Source organism: Hydra viridissima, unplaced genomic scaffold, assembly GCF_058129835.1.
Source record: "Hydra viridissima isolate aposymbiotic clone 2 unplaced genomic scaffold, HvirCarnegie_v1 scaffold_3, whole genome shotgun sequence".
NCBI lineage: Eukaryota > Metazoa > Cnidaria > Hydrozoa > Anthoathecata > Hydridae > Hydra > Hydra viridissima.
In genome coordinates, this window is record NW_028324302.1 from 14,768,658 (window position 1) to 14,789,173 (window position 20,516).

At 31.6% G+C, this 20,516-nt stretch overlaps 3 protein-coding genes across 3 annotated transcripts; all 3 read left to right on the forward strand.

Annotated features, from left to right (window-relative positions):
• Window positions 1–8,834: 8,834 nt before the first annotated feature.
• LOC145188586 (zinc finger MYM-type protein 1-like) lies at window positions 8,835–11,071 on the forward strand. Its single transcript, XM_090082041.1, has 3 exons — window positions 8,835–8,844; window positions 8,943–9,474; window positions 10,807–11,071. The coding sequence occupies exons 1-3, from the start codon at window positions 8,835–8,837 to the stop codon at window positions 11,069–11,071; spliced, it is 807 nt and encodes a 268-aa protein (XP_089938167.1).
• Window positions 11,072–11,129: 58 nt separating this feature from the next.
• Window positions 11,130–11,876, forward strand: LOC145188276 (zinc finger MYM-type protein 1-like). The gene has a single exon (XM_080064858.2). The coding sequence runs from the start codon at window positions 11,130–11,132 to the stop codon at window positions 11,874–11,876; it is 747 nt and encodes a 248-aa protein (XP_079920984.2).
• A 5,501-nt stretch (window positions 11,877–17,377) lies between these two features.
• LOC149891146 (uncharacterized) lies at window positions 17,378–20,275 on the forward strand. Its single transcript, XM_090081614.1, has 2 exons — window positions 17,378–17,610; window positions 17,872–20,275. Exons 1-2 carry the CDS (start codon window positions 17,516–17,518, stop codon window positions 18,407–18,409), a joined length of 633 nt encoding a protein of 210 aa, XP_089937740.1. The 5' UTR covers window positions 17,378–17,515; the 3' UTR covers window positions 18,410–20,275.
• The last annotated feature ends 241 nt before the right edge of the window (window positions 20,276–20,516 follow it).

Below are 20,516 nucleotides of genomic sequence, written 5' to 3' on the forward strand. Positions count from 1 at the left end.
ATGCTAATGAATATTCAATTAACTCTGAATCCAGATTCGGATAGTTAAAAAAAAAGTTTTCAAAAAGATTTCATGCACCCTTGGTTTAAGTTAATTTGATCTTTTAATGGATCCTAATCAAAGATCGAATGATTTGATGGATGCTAATAAGAATTAGAATAAAGATGATGGTTTGATGAAGTGTTGGTTCTTTCTCCTTTGATAAAAGTTTAGAGGAGCAAATCAATTTACCCCAGAGTCGGAGTACAAGCTTCAAGCATTGTAAATTCAAAGGGACTTGGAACAAACTTGTCAAACTTTGAAGCCTTTACCCAAACAATCCAAAGTTCAGCTCTTAAAGTATTAATTTCATAGAATATAATTTGGAATTCTATCTGAATTCACATTTGCGCTTGAATCTATGTGCTTAATACCACGGCCAGATATTGGAACCAAGATCTTTTACTTACCTCCTGCGTGTTTCTTCTTAATTTTCCGATGACAATGTAGTTATGAGTTAGCCTAACTTTGCATTAATTTGAACTCAAGTATGAGTGTCATTAAAAGGTTTTAGGGCAACTAAACAATCCTTGAGTTGAAAATTTTCATTAATAAAATGTGTTTGGAGAGATATTATTGTTCCTGCTTGCCCACAAATCAATTGTGAATATTATGCCACCAACTCTCTTAAATGACCTTTTTACCTCTTGTAGAACGGCATATTGAAACAGTTATACAACAAAAGTAGTGTTTGTCTGGAATTTGTTATACTTGACTTGATAATTATTTTTGGATTTACCATGTCCATGAGCTAACGAAAAAATATGCTACAGCAAAACTATGCTGTGTTAAAAGAAAGATTTCCTCACAGAGGCCATTCTAAAATCTACTTTTTTTTGGATCACTGAACTCATAAAGAGTCGACAAATTAAGTAAAAGCTGTGAATTTGATTATTAATGTAAGAGTAATATAAGAATTAAAAGTACAAAAACTTAACTTTTTAACGAGAAACCATAAAAAAATTTGTAAACTTGATAAACTCAAAAAAAACTCGATGAGCTTGGCTAAAACAAATATCAAATAATATCATAAACTTGAGAATCAAATGTACCAACTTTTTAGAAGCCAGTCAAGTTTTTTCTTCAAGTCTTGCGAGTTTAAAGAATGATCAAACTTGACAAGTTTGATAGCCAAAAAGTTCAAGTTAATTTGAGTTTTTTCAAATTTATCAACTTTCAAACTCGAACTCGCGTGTCCCTATACCAAATATTTCAGAATTGCATGACTTTTACATTTCTGAGAGAAATTTTTGTAACAAAAAAAGTTGGAAAATTTGAGCATCCATTTTTAAATGGTTCGGAGATTTTGTTTATCAAAATTTATATTTTTTAGTCTCGACTCCCTCTTGCCATAAAATATAATATTGTATTTTCATTAATAACTTTGTAAAAAATTTCTCTAACTAGTTGAAAATGGTTATCTAAGTGAGTTTTAGGTCAAAGGAATCTGTTAAAATTGTTTAAAATGTTAGGGAAGAAAGAGCATTAAAATGTTAGGGAAGAAAAGAGCATTTTTAGTTTTTAACGATTAAAGTTAAATTTTTACCCAAGTCTTCATTGATGCTGTAAAAGCCATTGTTGACTTGATAAGCAGACAAAAGTAGATTACAGATATATTTACAGATATATTTATTGAAGAATAGCAGAAACTCACACTCTAAACGCTAAGAAGCGGTATAAGTGTTCACATAAACGTGTTCTTCTTGTAACTATCTTTAATAAATAAAAAAAAAAATGTTCTTTAAAGAGTTATTTTTACTACCAAAGTTTTTTTTTTACAATCAAATTCTCTTCTATTTACATTTATAATATATTAATTGATTTTAATAATTTTTTGGAGGTGTTTTCACTTAAAGTGTACATAATTCCATTTACGTCGGCATTCCATCAGAAAATAATTTTATTAAGAGGGATTCAGCAGTCATCTGCTATAGTTGGAAAATCATTTCATTCCAATAAAATAAATCAAAATTACATAAAATGATATATTGGGTGAAACTGATGAAAATCTCTTGTACTTGGGATTGTTTTGGTTTTTAAAAAAAGTGAACCTGAAGATTATTACGAACTTTATTCAACTTTACTTTTTTAATCTTGTCTTGATAATGAAATTCATGTTACGAACAAAAAAGTCATACAAAATATTTCAAATTAATATTTGATCCTTTAAAGGCTGTTTGCAAACTAGGATTTGCTTCTGATCTTTTTATAACCCCTCCTATTTCGTCGCATAACAACTGCTATATTTCTTGACAGATCCAGAGAAAAGTTCGACTTCAGTAAAGCTTTTATTTTTGATTCAAGAATACCAATACAATACAAATAATATCACAAACTTAATATTCATAGTAAAATAGAAAGTTCCTAGAAAGATACAGAACATTCTGGAACGTTATATATCTAGAGGGTTCTATGGAAGATTCTCGAATGTTCTGTTGTATCTAGAAAGTTCTTGAATGAACCATAATAACAACTTTTCATGATTTGTGGCAAAAAATATTGATTCTGCAAACTCCAATGGGAAATTTGAATTTCATCTTAGTAACAAACACATTGTTTTCAGCAAATTAATACTTTGCAAGATTCTTTTTATTATTTTTCTTTTAAACTCATTTCTTTTAAAAATTTTAGCATGTCATTGACAAGCTTGATGTGAGCTTGTTAATAGCTTTACACAATTACTTTTGTCATCAATTGTTGCTGATTGCGTGATTAATTCAGTTCTATCAGAAGTTTTCAATTGGTTAAAAGATATTTTCTTACTGTTATTAAAGTCAAATAGTTCTAAATCCACGAGTAATCTTAAAGCATCTACTCCTGAAAAACTTTGACATCCATGAATCACGCACTCATTATTATTTACGTTGCACATGAGTTTTGAAATCACTGCTCTGTGTTTTAACTCCTATTTCATTGTATAGACCAAACTGAATGGGTTCCAGATAGTTCTGCTGTAATACACCATTTAGGTTTAAGACTAAAAAACTTGGAAAAACCAATTTTTTCAGTTAGAAACTTTGTTTTGAATGGTGTATACAGCTCTTTAAGGATGCCTTATGAAAGACTTTTTTTGCTGGTTTATACTAATACCTATAAAGTCCTTTTTTTTCTCCCATTTGATTTGTGATTTTTTCATCATGATAAAAATCAGCTACTTTTTTTAATATCGTTTCAAATTACATTCTCTTTTTTTGATATCTTGATTTGATAAAATGTCTTTTTTTTTTTTTTCAAATCTCGTACTATAGGAGTTTTTGATTCCGTTACGTCTAAGTATTCACCTGCATACTTTCTGGGCTAAGACTCTGGAGGCAGTGTTAGCTGTTGAATCTGGGTACTTCTGTTTGAGTTTATATATATATATATATATATATATATATATATATATATATATATATACAGTGGCGTATCTAGGGTAGGGCAGGTAGGGCACGTGCCATGGGCGCCAGCCTGAAAGGGGCGCAAAAGAGGCTTGGTTGCGATACAATAAGCGAGAATTATATAAAATAAATTAAGAAATAATATATCATATAAAATAAATATATTATATAAAATAAAGTTTGTGTCATCATTTATTAAAAAATTGTAATTAAGCACTTTATGTGGGGGAAGAGGGGCGCGAGATCGGTGTTTGCCCCAGGCGCTATTTACCCTAGGTACGCCACTGTATATATATATATATATATATATATATATATATATATATATATATATATATATATATATATATATATATATATATATATATATATATATACACACATATACTTTGTTAAGCATTGAAATTGGCAGGTTTTTTTGTGTTTTTAGTTTAATAATATAACTCAAATATTTATTAAATTCCAGGGCTGTAAAGCTGGCTAAAACTAAATTAACATTTTTGTTCTAAGTTACCCCTGTCGTTCCTAATATACCCAAATGACAGTGCTTTAAGTTTTTTTTGCAAGTTTATTTTTTGCAACCGATAGACGTTAATGTTTAGGAACTCCGTCAAATTTTATCGGAGTTTTACCGTATTTTCCTAACTCAATTAACTTTTCTTTGACGTTGTTTATTTCCGATTGTTTACTAAAAGAAATTGATTTCGTTTTAACTTTTTGCTTTTTTTTATATTTTTTATTGCCTTTTCATCGCAGTTTCTACAGAATTGGTGTCCAGGGGGCAACATAAATTTATTTCTTTTTACGTTTTTTGGTCGTTTCAAGTGAAATTATATAACCAGAAAATAAATAATAACCTCGTCTCTTTTATTTTTAAAGTTAATATTATATTTCAAAAAACCTTAAACCTAACACTAATCTTACGCTTTCCTTTATTTGCTTTTCTTATATGCTCTTTGTATTTATGAAAAATATTACATTTGTTTTTTTTGTTTTTTTTTTCAAAGATAAAACCAAAATGTTTTCCATGATGAAGGCATTTTGTGTGTAACTTTTGTGTCACGTAGGATCCCAGCCCTCCAAATGAATTTTTTCTTTCTTATCATGGACATAAATGTCAAAAAATTAAGATTGGCTTTTCTACAATAAACTAATTTATAACAAGTATCGTTTAAAAACTTACCCAAATTGCATGAATCCATTTCATTAAGTTCTTTTTCTGAACTTAGTAAATGCATCGTTCAGAAACGTTAAAAAATTCCAAATATTTTAATGACTTTTAAGAATACTTGTCCCACAAGTCCGCAAGAGGGGATCGAGACTGCAATGTGGTAAACTGTAATAAACAATATTTCCAGATCCACTTAAAATTTTATTTCGTTATAATGAATTCTCTTCGAATTCTAACACTTAAGCCATTCTAAAATACATGGTAAGATTTTAGATTTTTTTGGCATGCAATTATTTACATGCAATTACCTTTTAGCAAATTTAAACTTTTAAGAAGCAAATCTTAATATTTCGTAAACGAAATCAAACTTTATTGAAAACATTACTCAAACAAATTTTTACTTGTACTTAGTTAAAATCGGTATAAAAAATGATAAAAACACTGTTACATCGAGATGTTATTTATTTCAGGAGTTATCGAGATTCTCCTGCATCTAACGTCTGATAACTAAAAAAATGTGACTGACTTTGAAAGAACATTACACTTTTAATTTAGTAGATAAAAGTATAAATGGTTATAGATAAAAGTAGCATTTTAATTCCTTTTTTTTACTGTGAATAAAAGAATTCTAATTGAAAATCTAAACAAAATGCCATTCGTAACAACCTAACCACCCAGTATCAACCATTAATGTTTTACACACTAACAAGCGAAAATCAAGAGACGCCATCGCCCTAAATAAAGAACCCAATTAAAAATTGAAAAGAAGTAGGGAAGACAGGTTACCATCATTGAAGACAGGGGGGGGGCATACAAGGTTAGGGAGTTTTATGGTTGGATAGATGAAATAAAGGACTAAAAAAGAAATGAAGATAGAGTAAAAAATAATTTTGTTTGTTTTTTTTAATTCAAAATTAAGAAATTATTAATTGTAATAACAAAGGAAAAAGATTATTATTTCTATGATTTAATATCGCGCGCACCGAAAATTACGCGCGTAATATAAATAAATCAGAGTGCTCTTATTACACAGATATAGGAGGCATCTCTACACTCTTACACCTATGAACCACTAGCACCCTATCCCATAACCTTAAAATATACCAACTATATGTCAACCCGTATGCTTTTCTCGATTTTGGAGGTAAATTTTTGCTGCTGCCATTCTATCAATATATTCTGCATGAGAACAAATACTTCCAACAACATTCAGGAAAATCAAGTTATTCGATATTATTTAGTTATTGTAAATATTTTTATTTTTTCTTTGTCGTCATATAAGACGACGTTGATGACGTTGATTTTTTTCAGTCCCGGTATCATGTCAATATTTTATTTCGTTAAAATTTTACTGCGCAGTGAAATTTTAACGTTAGAATTTTAACTTTAGATTTTTAACATTAAAATTTCTCTGCGCAGTGAATTTTTAACGTTTTTAAATTTTACTGCGATCATTATTATTTTACTGTCATCAAGTAAAGCAGAAATATTAATGTTTTTGGGTGCAGATATGAATATAGTGTTAAGAATCGCTTATTTTAGGTTGTGTATGAGGAGAAAAGAGGAAGTATATGGTTTGTTTAATTAAGGGTACTTCAATTTTTCTTCTTAAACTTTTATTATGTAATGCATATAATAAATGATAGGTTACTTTCCAGGCTAGATTTAGATTCACTTTTTTATGTAAAGTTATGCATTTTCCCTTATTCTTCGCATTTGAAGACTTTACCTTCAGGAACACATATCAAATAAGTTCAGCAATAACTGAAGGCCATTAGTTAGTGACGTATCTATCTGACAAACGGGTTCAGATATACTTACAACAGGACTGTATAAACTTGTAAAACAGCATGAAAAATAAGTGGAACAAACAAAATTTTTAGTTCAGCATAAATTTTTCTCACTTTAAAGTTTTTAGTGACAAAACAACATTAAAATGATTGTTTTTATTTTCTAAAAGAATAGTATGAGATTTTAGTTGGTCGAGTTTATTGGATGCTGGATATTTGAGTCTTCTTAGTTTATGTCCTGTGAATGATCCCACAGCTATATCAGTTCCAATAAGATTTGCAGTACCAAAGATCTGTACATCTGTACAGGGCCGTACCAAGGGCGGGGCCGGCCGGGCCGCGGCCTGAGGCGCCAAAATTAGGAGGGCGCAAATTTTGATAAATTAAAAAATAGTAATCAGTTTATAAAACAAATTTTCACGGCGTCGCTGCTGTTGATCAGAAAATTAATTAAAATTCCACCTCTTAACACAAACTCCTAAATATTTTTTTTTTTTTTTTTCTGCCATATAAATTTATTAAAGTCGTAAACCATAATATAAATACAAACAGCAGGGGCAAGAAGAAGACATAATTGGTCTTATCACCAAGCCCCTAGATCTATTGGGGCTTTGGTAATTGGAGACACTAGTCTCATCTCCTGATTTTAGTATAGGTATTACCCTCGCAACTTTAAGTTTGTCGGGAAAGATTCCTTGGTTTAAAGAGAACGTAAAAATATGCAAAAGCGGAGTTTTTAAATAAGGCATTGATTTAATTACTACATTACTGCTTACATCATCAACTCCATTACCTTTATTTGGTTTAAGTACACAGCATCAAGTATTTCTGTTTCTGTTAGCATATTATTAGCCATTGTATTATTATTAGAGATTAGGTATGATATTAGGTATGGACCTGCGCTAACAAATGCATGGTTAAACGAATTAGCAATTATTGCGTCGTTAGTAATTTCACGATTATTTATAATTAGTTTTTTTGATAAACGACTAATTTTCATATCTTTTTTACCTACAATATCTTTTATTATGTTCCAAGTTTTTTGTATATTATTTTTGTATTTTAGTAATTGACTACTATAATAAAACTTTTTTGAGCGCTCTACAATATCGCACAAAGACAATTATAGTTTTTATAGCTTGTTTCATTTTTAAAAGTTCTTTTTTTTAATGAACTTCTCATACAATCGTTGCTTTTTTTTCGAAGATTTTATGATTCCGGGTGTTATCCAGGGATTTCATGATTCCGGGTGTTATCCAGGGATTTTGTTGAGTTTTTGTTTTAATAAATTTAGTTGTTATTGGGAATGCTTTATTATAGTGACATTCAAATATATGATAAAATTTATCATAAGCTTCATTAGTATTTTTTGTTTTCAAAACAGGTTCCCAGTTTGTTGTTGATAAAAGGCTAATAAAAGTGGCAAGAGAAGCGTCTTTAATAACTCGTTTTTTAGTTTTTAATTTCTTTGGAAGTTGATTTAGCGATTTTTGTGCTGTTATAAAAACCGGAAAGTGATCAAATATATCTTAAATAAATATTCCTGTTTTAATTTTTATGTTTTTATTAATTATAAATTGATCAATTAAAGTAGCAGTATTTTTTGTAATTCGAGTAGGTTTATTTATAGTTGGAATAAATCCATTTTAAAACATAATATCAAAAAAAGTTCTGACGTCTTTGCTTTTGTTGTATTCAAGCAAATCTAAATTCAGATCGCCTACAAAGTAAACGCATTTGCCACATAATTCTTTGCTTTAATTAAGCTTTCAATTTGTTATATTAAAATACTAAAGCTCATTTACTGAACAAAGAGCGCCCTTTAACACTAACATACCTTTGATAACTTTTGAACATTATGATTTTATCATGAATCGAACCAAAAAATTATCTGGTGCTGAATTTAAGAAGAAAAGAAAACAGCGCCAAGAAAGTGACAAGAAACTACGAAACTGTTTCAAAAAGTGGTTGGTAACAAACTCAGTGGAAAAACAAATTATTTCGGAGGATACTTGTATTGAAGTTAATGACAACTCAACAGATCCTATAATTGACTTAAGTTCAGATCATCATTTGGAATTAATTGAAGAGGAGATTTTCATCAGCCAAAGTCAAGAAGAATTTTGCACAACTGATTCAGAACCAAAACGGAAAGATGGAAATCCCCAGCTTTCAGGCCCCCAGCTTTCAGGCCCCCAGCTTTCAGACCCCCTCCAGCTGAAATGGACGAGGATGAACTTCATTCAGAAATCTCAGAAATTCCAGTGGCTTTGGAAGAAAATTTTCAACACAGGGATCCAGCAACATGGCCTAAAATAACGGACAAAATAAGATGCTTTTTGATTGAGCATGGGGCAGAGCAAGACAGAAGAGAGTTTTTCCCAAACACGCTGTGTGGTTTTGACAACAGAATGATACACTTCAGCTCAAAATGGTATGAAAAAATTTATCCCAATGGTGAAAAGTTTGTTCGCACTTGGCTGCAGTACAGCAACAAAAAAGATTCTTTATTTTGTTTTTGCTGTTTGTTATTTTCAACAACAAAAACCAACAATTTCTCAGAAATTTCCAAAGGGTTTTGTGACTGGAAAAAACTAAACCCAAGAATTCCAGAGCATGAATACAGCAATGAACACCAAAGATGCTATTCTGATTGGAAAACTCTCGAAAAAAAACTTAAGGAAGGAAAGACCCTGGATTCTGATCTGCAGAGAGTTATCAGTGGAGAGATGAAAAAGTGGAGAGACATCTTGAAAGTGATTGTTGATGCAATTTTGTTCTGTGCCAAGAACAATCTTGCCCTTCGAGGAACAACAGAAGACATCGGTCAACAAAACTGTGGCATTTTTCTGAGCTTAATTGAGTTGATTAGCCATAATTATCCTTTAGTGAATGAACATATTGCGTCCGTTAAAGCAAAAAAAACCACAACATCCTACTTTTCTCCTCGAATTCAAAATGAGCTGATTGAGTTACTTGGGCAGAAAGTCAGGAACGAAATTTTGTCAAACATCAAAGAAGCTAAATACTACTCTGTTCTGTTTGACTGCACTCCAGATGTCTCCCACAAAGAGCAGATGGCTCAGATCATCAGGTATGTCCACATCAGTGATGAAACCTGCACAATTACTCTTTGGTGCCTAATAGATGTCCCCCCCTCCCCTCCCCCCCGCTAATTAATTTTTCAAAAATTTTCCACCCAGGACATTCTTATTCCAACCCCCCCCCCCGGCTATCAAATTTTAGAAAAAATTCCATCCAAGATAAGACAATTTTTTAATCCTTCCAATACCATTCCATCACTGACAAATGTTTGAGATGATCCATTGATTAATAAGGACCAGTGGCGTACCTAGGGTAAATAGCGCCTGGGGCAAACACCGATCTCGCGCCCCTCTTCCCCCACATAAAGTGCTTAATTACAATTTTTTAATAAATGATGACACAAACTTTATTTTATATAATATATTTATTTTATATGATATATTATTTCTTAATTTATTTTATATAATTCTCGCTTATTGTATCGCAACCAAGCCTCTTTTGCGCCCCTTTCAGGCTGGCGCCCATGGCACGTGCCCTACCTGCCCTACCCTAGATACGCCACTGATAAGGACGCAACGTTTTTAGATGCACTGCAGAAGGTGTTTGAGGAAAATGAAACTAGTATTATTTTCAAGCCACATCTAAAAATGAAATCAGCTTTTTACGAGGCTCGAAAAAGCGTCAAGTAACGAATAAAAGAGGCTTATGATAATACCGATGTTGAGCAAGAGGACGAGGGTAACATATTTGATATTTTACAAAATATGTAAAGAGAGAAACTTATTTGAACTGGACTTCTGTTGATATTTCTTCTTTGGACTTTAGTACTTCTTTATTATATATTTACTTGTTTTCAGACACTAAATATATGTTAATAATTAACAAAAACATTACTTAGTTATTGCCTTAAGTATTTAAAAAAACTCGAAATTTTCCAACCCCCCCCCCCCCGCTTATTCCAGCCCCCCTGCTTATTAAGTTTTAGTGATATTTCCAAACCCCCCCCCCCCCGCTTATCCAACCCCCCCCTTCTATTAGGCACCAAAGAGTAAGGAAAGCTTTGTGAACTTCTTTGAATCTCACCAAAAAACCGGAAAAGGTCTTGCAACAGAGATAACTGAAAAATTGGAGAAGGATGGTCTAAACATTTCCGATTGCTGGTCTAAACATTTCCGATTGCCAAGGGTATGATAATGGATCCAATATGTCTGGAAAATACAATGGCGTCAAAGCTCACATCCATTCTCTTAATGAGTCAGCAAGATTTGTTCCATGTGCAGCTCACACTTTAAATCTTGTTGGTGTTCATGCTGCTGTGGTTTCCCCACTCATGATTACATTTTTTTGGAAAGGTTCAAGCCATCTTTAACTTTTTTTCAAGCTCCACGTCGAGATGGGAAAAACTGATGAAAACGTTGACTATTTCATTAAAGGGAAACAGTGACACAAGATGGTCTGCCAAAAACGAAGCAATCACACCATTGCACAGACAAATCAAAGACGTTCTTCAAGTTTTGGAATCCATTATCCACAATCCCATGACAAATGCTGTCACAGTTAGCAGTGCAAAAGAACTTCTCATTCAAATTGATTTCAGTTTTTTTGTGTTTGTTGGATTTCTGGAGTCAAATTCTTTCTCTAATTGACCGGTAAAACAAACTGCTTCAGTCAAAAACCATTTCAATTGACATTGCTGCAAAGAAAATGAAAGGATTGAAGGCTTCCATTCAGAATCTTCGAGATGTTGGGGTGGACAACATTATCAAAGATGCCACAGAAAAAGCTAACCAGAGCGGAATTGATGGTGGCTTTCCAATCAAGAGGAAGCGCAAAGTGAAGCGGATGGCACTTTATGAAGCTGAAGATGACTCTCACCTTCTCACAGCAGAAACAGAATTCGGATCTCAGTGCAACCTTGTGTTTGACAGCATTATTACACAAATTGAGTGGCGGTTTGAGGCTATGTCTGCTGTATCCTCTGATTTTGACTTCCTCAGTGGGCATTCACTCTCTAAAAGTTCAGTGGATGAACTCAAGAAAAAAGCTGCAAATTTATCTCAAATTTACAAGGCAGATTTAGACTCTTCCGATTTCCAGTCAGAAATGGTAAGCTTTAAATATCAAGCTGCCGCAATGATGGACAACTTTGAAAAATCTTCCCCGATCGACATTTTGCAGCTCATTCATAAATATTCTTTGACTGATGCTTATCCCAACACGGCAATTGCTATTCGCATCTTCCTCACCATACCAGTCACAGTTACTACGTGTGAGAGAAGTTTCAGTAAACTTAAGCTCATAAAAAACTATATGAGGTCAAAAATGGGCCAAGAACGTTTGTCTAGTTTGGCTATAATTTCAATTGAAAATGAAGTGGCAAACAACATTGATTTTGATGATGTCATTAGTGAATTTGCCTCAAGAAAAGCCAGAAAAGTGACATTGAACTAAAGTTTGTGCAACCTTAATGACAAATTTTACTAATAACTTGATGTGATAAATTTTGTGATCAATAAATCATTTTTTTCGTTGAATTTTCTCCTTTTTTTGGGGGGGGGGGGAGGGGGAGGGGGAAGGGCGCAATTTTCTTTTCTCGCCCGAAGCGCAAAATTGGCTCGGTACGGCCCTGCATCTGTAGCCCATATACAATTAAAAACGCTACACCGGAAGTTAAATTTATGAAAATATTTTTTTAGAAATGTTTTTATTGAAACCAACTACCACAACTTTATTTTAGAGACCTTGATCGATTTAGAAATGTTAAGATATTACACTTGAATAGAACTATAAACACAGGGGAAAAAAAATCGAATAATATGAATATAGAAAACTTTTTAGATAAAAAAAAGGAAAATGTGAAAATCTATTTTTTAAAATTGTATCAAAATTTCACCCTATTTTCTTTTGATGCATCGAGCGTCGTATATTTCTGAAAACTTGGAAATAATCTGTATATGATTTTGTTATCTTTGCAAAGCTACAGCAACCACAAACTTGTATGCTCTTGCTTTTTGTATGCTCTTTATCATATGCCGAGACAGATATTCTTGTACTAATATATCAAAAGTCAACCAATTAAATAAGGGTAAACATTCATGATGGTTACAATACAATTATCATCTAGAACCAATACAAGCGATAATGAAAATGATTTAAATGAAATCAGGAACTTTTGTAGAACTCCCAACAAGTAAAGTTTTAAAGTTTTACACCAATCAGCTGAAATCAGAAAATTTTAGCCAATCGATTACCAGAAAATATTCTTTCGAGCACCGCCAACACTGACTTGCTATGCATCAAGAGTGCAATAAGTAAACCTTTTAGAAAAAAGTGAATTAAGAATATCAAAAGGCAATCAAAAATGTAACAAACAGTTCTAAAAAGGATGGGGCAAACGTTAAAAAACAGAGATACTCCTGCTTCACACCAGACCATCCCTAACAAGAGCAAACTCTTAAGATAATTTAATTGCTGAATATTATAACTCAAATTGGATACGGAAAGACATTAAATCAATTCCAAAGTGATAGAAACTTTCTTAGTAACAGAAGCTCAGAAATTAAAACCGAAAAAAAAAAAAAAATCTTCGAAAAAACGCGCGCATACGCATGTGGTAGCGCGCGCATCTGGAAGTTGTGATCAAGGCCTGTCGACCAAAGCCTATCCACTCCGGGAGTAATATCATATAACTCTATGTAATTTTATCGCAAAGCATTCTGGGATGTCCTGCCGGACCATTGAAACTTTATAATATTAAATATCAAGTTGTTTTCTTGCATATTTCTTAAAGAATTTTGACATTAACTATAGCAATGCCATCATTTTGTGCTGCTCTAAACTGTGGAAATAAGAGTGGAAAATGCTGTAAAGATATTTCATTTTTTCGTTTTCCTAAAGACGAAAAAAGGCAAGCTAATATCAATATTTTACTTAAGTACTACTTACTTTATATTTACAATTGAGTTTTAAATTTTAATTCATTTAGACGTAATTGTAATTATTAATAGGTTTTTTCCTTTCTAACTTTTTATTTCATTAAAACTTTATGAAATAAAAATTGTAACTTTTGAATATTGTAACTTTTGAAAATAAATGCTCTTTTTAATTATTAGATGTAAAAAGTGGCTCATCAACTGTCGTAGGAAAGATCTAGACAACATACCTTTGGTATTTTTAAACAAAATTTTTTATTTGTGCAGCAATCATTTTGAAGACACAATGCATTATCTTACAAATAATGGTGAAAAACGTCTCTTACAATCAGCAATTCCTACTATTTTCAATATACCAAATCCTCCTCCATTTGTTGGTTGCAAGAGGAAACCACCAGTAGAACGACATCCAGTCCCAGTAAAAAAACGTGATGTTTATTTACCTGTTAATTCAGATAATATTTCAGAGAACAAATTGCCTTTTAATGAAATCAATTCCAACAAGGTTCAAAGGCTGCTATCAAGATTGCGTGTCAAAAATACTAGATTACATAAACAGGTTGAACATTTAAAATCCAAAAAAAAATTCCACAAATCTGTGATGGATCTATAAATCATATCTTAAAATTATCCAGTAAATACTTATCACCAATACAAGTTAGTTTTTTTAAAAGTCAACTCCTGATGAGTAAACGAGTCAATAAAGGAAAACGTTGGTCAATTAGTGACAAGATTTTGGCATTGCAACTTCTATTTCATAGTCCTCAAACTTTTAATGTCTTACAAACAATATTCTGTTTACCAAGTAAAACTTGTTTACTACTGTTTTTGTCTCGTGTATTTGCAGATCTTCAAACAGGGTTTTCTCCTCAATTATTTTCTCTTTTAAAGTTACGGGCTGAGGCAATGAAACCATATGATCGTAATGTCAGTCTTGTTATGGATGAGATGTCATTAAAGCAGCATTTAGAATATGATAGATATTCTGACACAGTTTATGGAATGAGAAATGGAAAACTTTTAAATCAGGCTCTTGTTATTATGGTTAGGGGCTTGTCAAACAAATGGAAACAACCAATAGCTTTTTTTTATAATAATTCAACAGTATCAACAGCTGACTTGGCTTTTTTACTACGTGAAACCATTACCAAAGTTCAAGAAACTGGTTTACACATTAGATGTATAGTTTGTGATCAAGGAGCTACTAATATAGCTGCCTTACGTTTGCTTGGGTTTTCCAAAAATTTGCCATACTTTCTAAATCCTTCTATTGATAGAAAAATTCATGTTATTTTTGATCCTCCACATTTAATAAAAAGCATTAGAAACAATTTACAGAGACATAACATTGATATTAATGGTGAAATTGTTTCTTGGCAACATATCCAGTCTCTATACAATTTAGACAAAATAAACTCTGTGCGTCTAGTACCAAAACTAACAGACAGGCACTTAGACCCTGGGCCTCTTTTATCTATGAAGTTAAAACTTGCAACTCAAGTTTTCAGTTATCAGGTTGCTACTGCATTATATTGCTGTTCTAATACAAATTTACTGCCTTTGAGTGTCATACCAACAGCAAGATTTGTTGAACGTATGGATACTTTATTTGACATATTGAATTCATATAAGTTGTATGCTGACAAACTAGCTCGTTGTGCTCTAACTTTAAAAGGAGATAGTATTTCTCAACTGGAAAAGTTAAAGTATTGGATTGAGAAATGGAATTTTTGCGGTGTTAAAAATCAAGCAAGTATATCATGTCACTGGGGTTTAAGTGTCACAATAAATAGTGTGCTAACCTTAACTAGAGAGCTGTTTTCTGAAGGTTTTGAGTTTGTTTGTACTTCTCGATTCAATCAGGATTGCATTGAGAATTTTTTTTCTATTATTCGAAGCAAAGGTGGATGGAATGACCGTCCTAATGTTCGACAATTTCAAGCTGCCTACCGAAATGCCTTACTTCTTTTATCTGTGGAGAAAAGCAAATCCAATAGCAACTGTATAAAGGACTCAGATTTTGCCACAGCTTTCAATCTAAATGAATTTATGAAGTGTTGCAATCAAAAAAATCACAGATTGTGGGATTTATCAAGTAGAAAGACCTAAGGAAATCTCTTATTTTCTACCAGGATCAGTTTATAGGTTTACTAGAGAAATTTCAATGAAACCAATCAAACAAGCTCTTTCACACATGGCTGGGTGGCTTGTTCAAAAAGTTAAGTTGTGTGATAGGTGTGAAGATACACTCTTTCTCGGTTCAACTGACAATCCATCAGCTTTTATGTCACTAGTTTGTGAAATGGAAACAACTTTTATGATATTCATAGACAAATATCTTGAAAGAAAGGGACTGGCCATGATTCTCATCAATAAAGTTAAAGAATCCTGTCACTTTCAGTTTTTGTATGACCTGCATGAAGAACATGCACATAATTTAGAAAAAAACATTGTTCGGCTTTTTGTTATTACAAGAATTTTTTATTTCATAAAATTTTTAAACAGGGATCTGAACCCACGTAATAAGTCAAATTTAAAAAAACTTGCACGTATTGTTCATAATTGATATACATGTTAATATTTCTTCAATATATTTCTATGTAATTAAATGTATATTAAAAAGTTTTATGGTTTACGAGTGTATGTTATACAAAAAATAATTTAAAAAATTTTAAACTTGTTCTCTTTTCCCCATCATTTCATTCTTACTGAAACATCTTAAACTATAAAAGATTTAAATATCTAACAACAGAGTTAATCCATAAAAAAAACAATTTTTGTAAGTTGCGGAAAAGGTCCGGCAGGACATCCCAGAATGCAGTTTTCGTCAATTAACAGGAGTTTCGCTCACTGATCTCTATAATAGAGAGCTTACGATAAGAAAACTGCAACGGCAACTTCTACAATTTATGACAAATATTTGACACTAGGCATGCGCAATGGATGGGATTCCCTGAAATGCCGTTTTAAAACTTTTTACGCAACGTCAAAACGCTGAAATTCGTGTTCTCTGAAAACGGCTTAAAAATAGATCAAAGTAGTACTTGCTTCAAAAGTGTAACAAAGTAATTATTTAATTTCTGATACAAATTTAAGATATATACATAAGTATAAATGTATATATATATATATATATATATATATATATATATATATATATATATATATATATATATATATATATATATATATATATGTATATATATATATATATATATATATATATATATATCAAGTATCATATCGAGTAGTCTACATGGGTAGGAGAATCGTTTTAAAAAAATACACAGTGCTTCTACCGGAGTAACTTTTAACCCATTATAACATACAAACTCTTGAGGTAGTTGAAGTACATTGAGTAAGCAATATATATCACTACGTAGAAATCTAAATTCACTTTTGCATTCATCATCAGACATGATTTCTAAACAAAATTGCTTATAACTCCAAAACGGTAAATCTGGATTCTTAGACGAATTAAATTTGTACAGTAGTAAAAATTCCTCGTCGTCTATGATATTTGATTCTAATGCAAGCAATAAACTATTTCTAACATTTCTTAAAGGAGCCATTTTTAATTTTTTTTTTGTTTATTTCAAGATGTTTTCTTTTTTTTTGAAGCAGAAATTCGTAACTAATTTTATATGAATACCGCAACTGCTAGTCGCAACCGCTCGATCCAGACCTTTGTCGTCTCCGTTGCCGTTGCAGTTTTCATATCGTAAGCTCTCTAATAACTGGATAGCGCAACTCCGAGCAAAACTTCCTATTTTTTGACGCCAAAATCGCCATATTGGAAAGCCCCAAAAATTTTAATCCCGTAAGCTTTAAGTTCTATTTTTCGGCTTATCGCTTTATCGCTTTATCGCACATATCAGATTTCATTGTTCTGGGGCTTTCCAATATGGCGATTTTGGCGTGAATTTTGATATTAGAGATGCGCTATCCAGTTATTATAGAGATCAGTGGTTTCGCTAAGTGGATAGGCTTTGCTGTCGACTCTTTCGTTTTTACATACTTAAGAGTGTAATCGTACGCGCAAAGCATTATGGGATGTCCTGGTAGTATAGAAGTTAAACAACAACAAACTTAGTTGAAACTGTTTTCTGTATTATCTTTGGTTTTTCTACAATAGATAATTATCTTCATTATTCAGAAATGCCTTCATATTGCGCAGCGATAAACTGCACAAATACTAGTGGAATAGCTGACAAGAGTGTTTCATTTTTTCGTTTTCCAAAAGACAAAGATAGGTACGTACTAAGTAGTCAATTGGAGTGCCTAATTGAATATTTTATTCCTTAATAAATAATTCTCTGTATTTTATTTTTTTTGTAATCTTATCAGTTTTGTTTTGAACGTTGCACAATTTTAAATTGAACATTGTACAACGAAATTTTTATAGGGAGTAATACAATAAAAGTTTGACGATAGACGTTAAAATGATTAACTCATTACACAAATATATTAGGCAACAAAAATTACATATTATTGATATTACTTTTATTCTACAGGTGCAAGAAATGGGTTATAAATTGTAGAAGAGCAGATTTAGATGGAAAACCTGTCGAAACTTTGAACAAAGATTATCGTTTGTGTAGTAATCATTTTGAAAGTTCGATGTACTATTTAACAAACAACGAGGGAAAACGTCTTCTCTATAATGCCATTCCTACTATATTTAATGTTTCAAATCCACCACAATCTATAGGGGGAAAAAGAAAACCACCTCCTAAAGGAAGTCCTTTGCCTTCTAAAACTAAAAAAATACAAATTGAAAAAAATATTAGAATATTTGAAAATCCCAACATTCAAAACAATCAAGAAAGTGTTGACATTACTAAGTATAAAAATGTGCAAAATTCATTGCGTACATGTCGTGTTACAATAAGCAGGCTTACAAAAAAAATAAAACTATTGGAAAAAAAAAAGCAAAAAAAATGTAATGTCTCAATTAATCATATTTTAGATTTATCTAGAAACTTTCTTTCCAATGATCAGCAAAAGTTTTTTGCAAGTCAATTAAAAATGAGTTCCCGACAAAAAAGGTAGACGGACAATATCGGACAAACTACAAGGACTACGACTTTTTTTTCATAGCCCACAAACTTACAGAATTTTAAGTTCTATTTTTTCTTTACCGAGTAGCACCACTTTGAAATTATTTCTTTCAAGAGCTTATGGAGATATGCAAACTGGATTCTCACAAAAGTTGTTCACTTTACTAAAACTACGTGTTGATAATATGAATCAACATGATCGTAATTGCAGTTTAGTATTGGATGAGATGGCAATCAAACAACACTTAGATTATGATAAGAGTGCAGATGTTGTTTTTGGAATAAAAAATAAGAAACCACTGAATCAGGCTCTAGTTTTTATTATCAGAGGTATTGCCACTAAATGGAAGCAACCAATTGCTTATTTCTTTAGTAACTCAACTGTTTCAACAGTTAACCTTGCTAAGTTTATTCAAGAAGCTATATTAAGAGTTCAGGACTGTGGATTGTTAGTCAGGTGTATTGTGTGTGATCAAGGATCAACCAATTTGGAGCACTTAAAATCCTTGGTTTTTCAAAAATGAAATCTTGTATTCACTATCCATCTTTCAAAAATACAGTTCATATTATCTTTGATCCCCCTCACCTAATTAAAAGTGTACGTAATAATCTTATGCGACATAACATTGATATTGGTGGTAATATAGTCTCATGGCATCACATTCGTATGCTGTATGAGGTAGACAAATGCAACCCTATCCATCTTGCACCAAAATTGACTGATAGACATCTTGATGCTGGAGCATTTCTAAAAATGAAAGTTAATCTAGCCACACAAGTGTTTAGTCATCAGGTTGCTACAGCATTGTCTTTGTGTGTCACAGCAAATGTTTTACCACCAACTGTATTACAGACTGACCAATTTGTTGATAAAATTGATACTCTTTTTGACCTGATGAATTCAAGTAAGCTTCATGCAGATAAACCTGCTCGTTGTGCTATAACAGCAAAGGGAAATAATATTTTACTGTTAAGGGAACTACAAACTTGGATTAAGAAATGGAAGTTTTGTGATGTAAAATCCCAATCCCAGATAGCTAGTCATTGGGGGTTAGATGTTACAATAAACAGTATACTGAAACTTTGTCAGGAGCTTCTCTCAGAAGGATTTCATTGTGTTAGCACTTCTCGCTTTAATCAAGATTGTTTAGAAAGTTTTTTTGGAACTATTCGAAGCAAAGGAGGCTGGAATGACAGACCAACAGTTAGACAATTTCGAGCAGCTTACCTGAATTCTTTATTGTTATTGTCAGTAGAAACTAGCAAATCTAATAGCAACTGTCTGACAGAAACAGATTTTAGTGTGGTATTAGATATTAATTCTTTATTTGAAAATGTACAAAAAAAAAAACAACTAAAGAAGAATGTTTATTTTTTGCTGACAAAAAAAAAATTAATCTTTTGAACAGATTTCCTGTTACAATTCTTATGAAAAAAAATATTGCACAAGCACATACGGATTTTGCTAACTTGTTAATAAAAAGAGTTTGCTTGTGCCAACAGTGTGAGGTAGTACTTTGTCATGAATTAGTAGATATTACGATAGCTAGTAAACATGGTTTGGAAGTCAATAAACAAACATACAGTCAAAATTGTTCACCAAATTTGTTATTAGTATCATTGATTTGTCATATGGAAGCAGTATTCATGGAATTTATTGAAAAGTGGCTTGATACTGAAGACTTAGCTTTTAAATTATCTTCTAAAATAATAGAAACCTGTACTTTTGACTTTTTATTTAAATATCATATTGAACATGCTTTTTATTTACAAAAAAAAATAGTTCTTACCTTTGTCATTACGAGAATTTTTTATTTTATTAAACTGTACAATCGTGATCTTTGTCCACGAAATAAAAGAAGTGATAAAAAGATGAAACGTTTGCTACACAAATAATTTCTATTTTAAAATATTGTATGAAAAATTGTAAAAATTATATGAAGTTGTATAGTTAAGTTCTTTGGTTTTAAAGTTCTTCGGTTTTAAAGTTCTAATGGTTTTAAAAATCTTTGGTTTTAAAGTTCTAACGGTTTTAAAGTTCTACGGTTTTAAAGTTCTAACGTTTTTAAAGTTCTTCAATATTTTTTAATTTTAACAAT

What these genes read in the sequence shown, in the direction of transcription:
- LOC145188586 (XM_090082041.1), top strand. An exon ending in CAGATGGCTCAGATCATCAG is followed by an intron (nt 9,475 to 10,806) that starts GTATGTCCACAT and finishes CTTTTTTTCAAG; the next exon opens with CTCCACGTCGAGATGGGAAA.
- LOC145188276 (XM_080064858.2), top strand. Translation starts at nt 11,130, where the DNA reads ATGAAAGGATTGAAGGCTTCCATTCAGAATCTTCGAGATGTTGGGGTG.
- LOC149891146 (XM_090081614.1), top strand. Translation starts at nt 17,516, where the DNA reads ATGCCTTCATATTGCGCAGCGATAAACTGCACAAATACTAGTGGAATA. An exon ending in TTTCCAAAAGACAAAGATAG is followed by an intron (nt 17,611 to 17,871) that starts GTACGTACTAAG and finishes TTTATTCTACAG; the next exon opens with GTGCAAGAAATGGGTTATAA.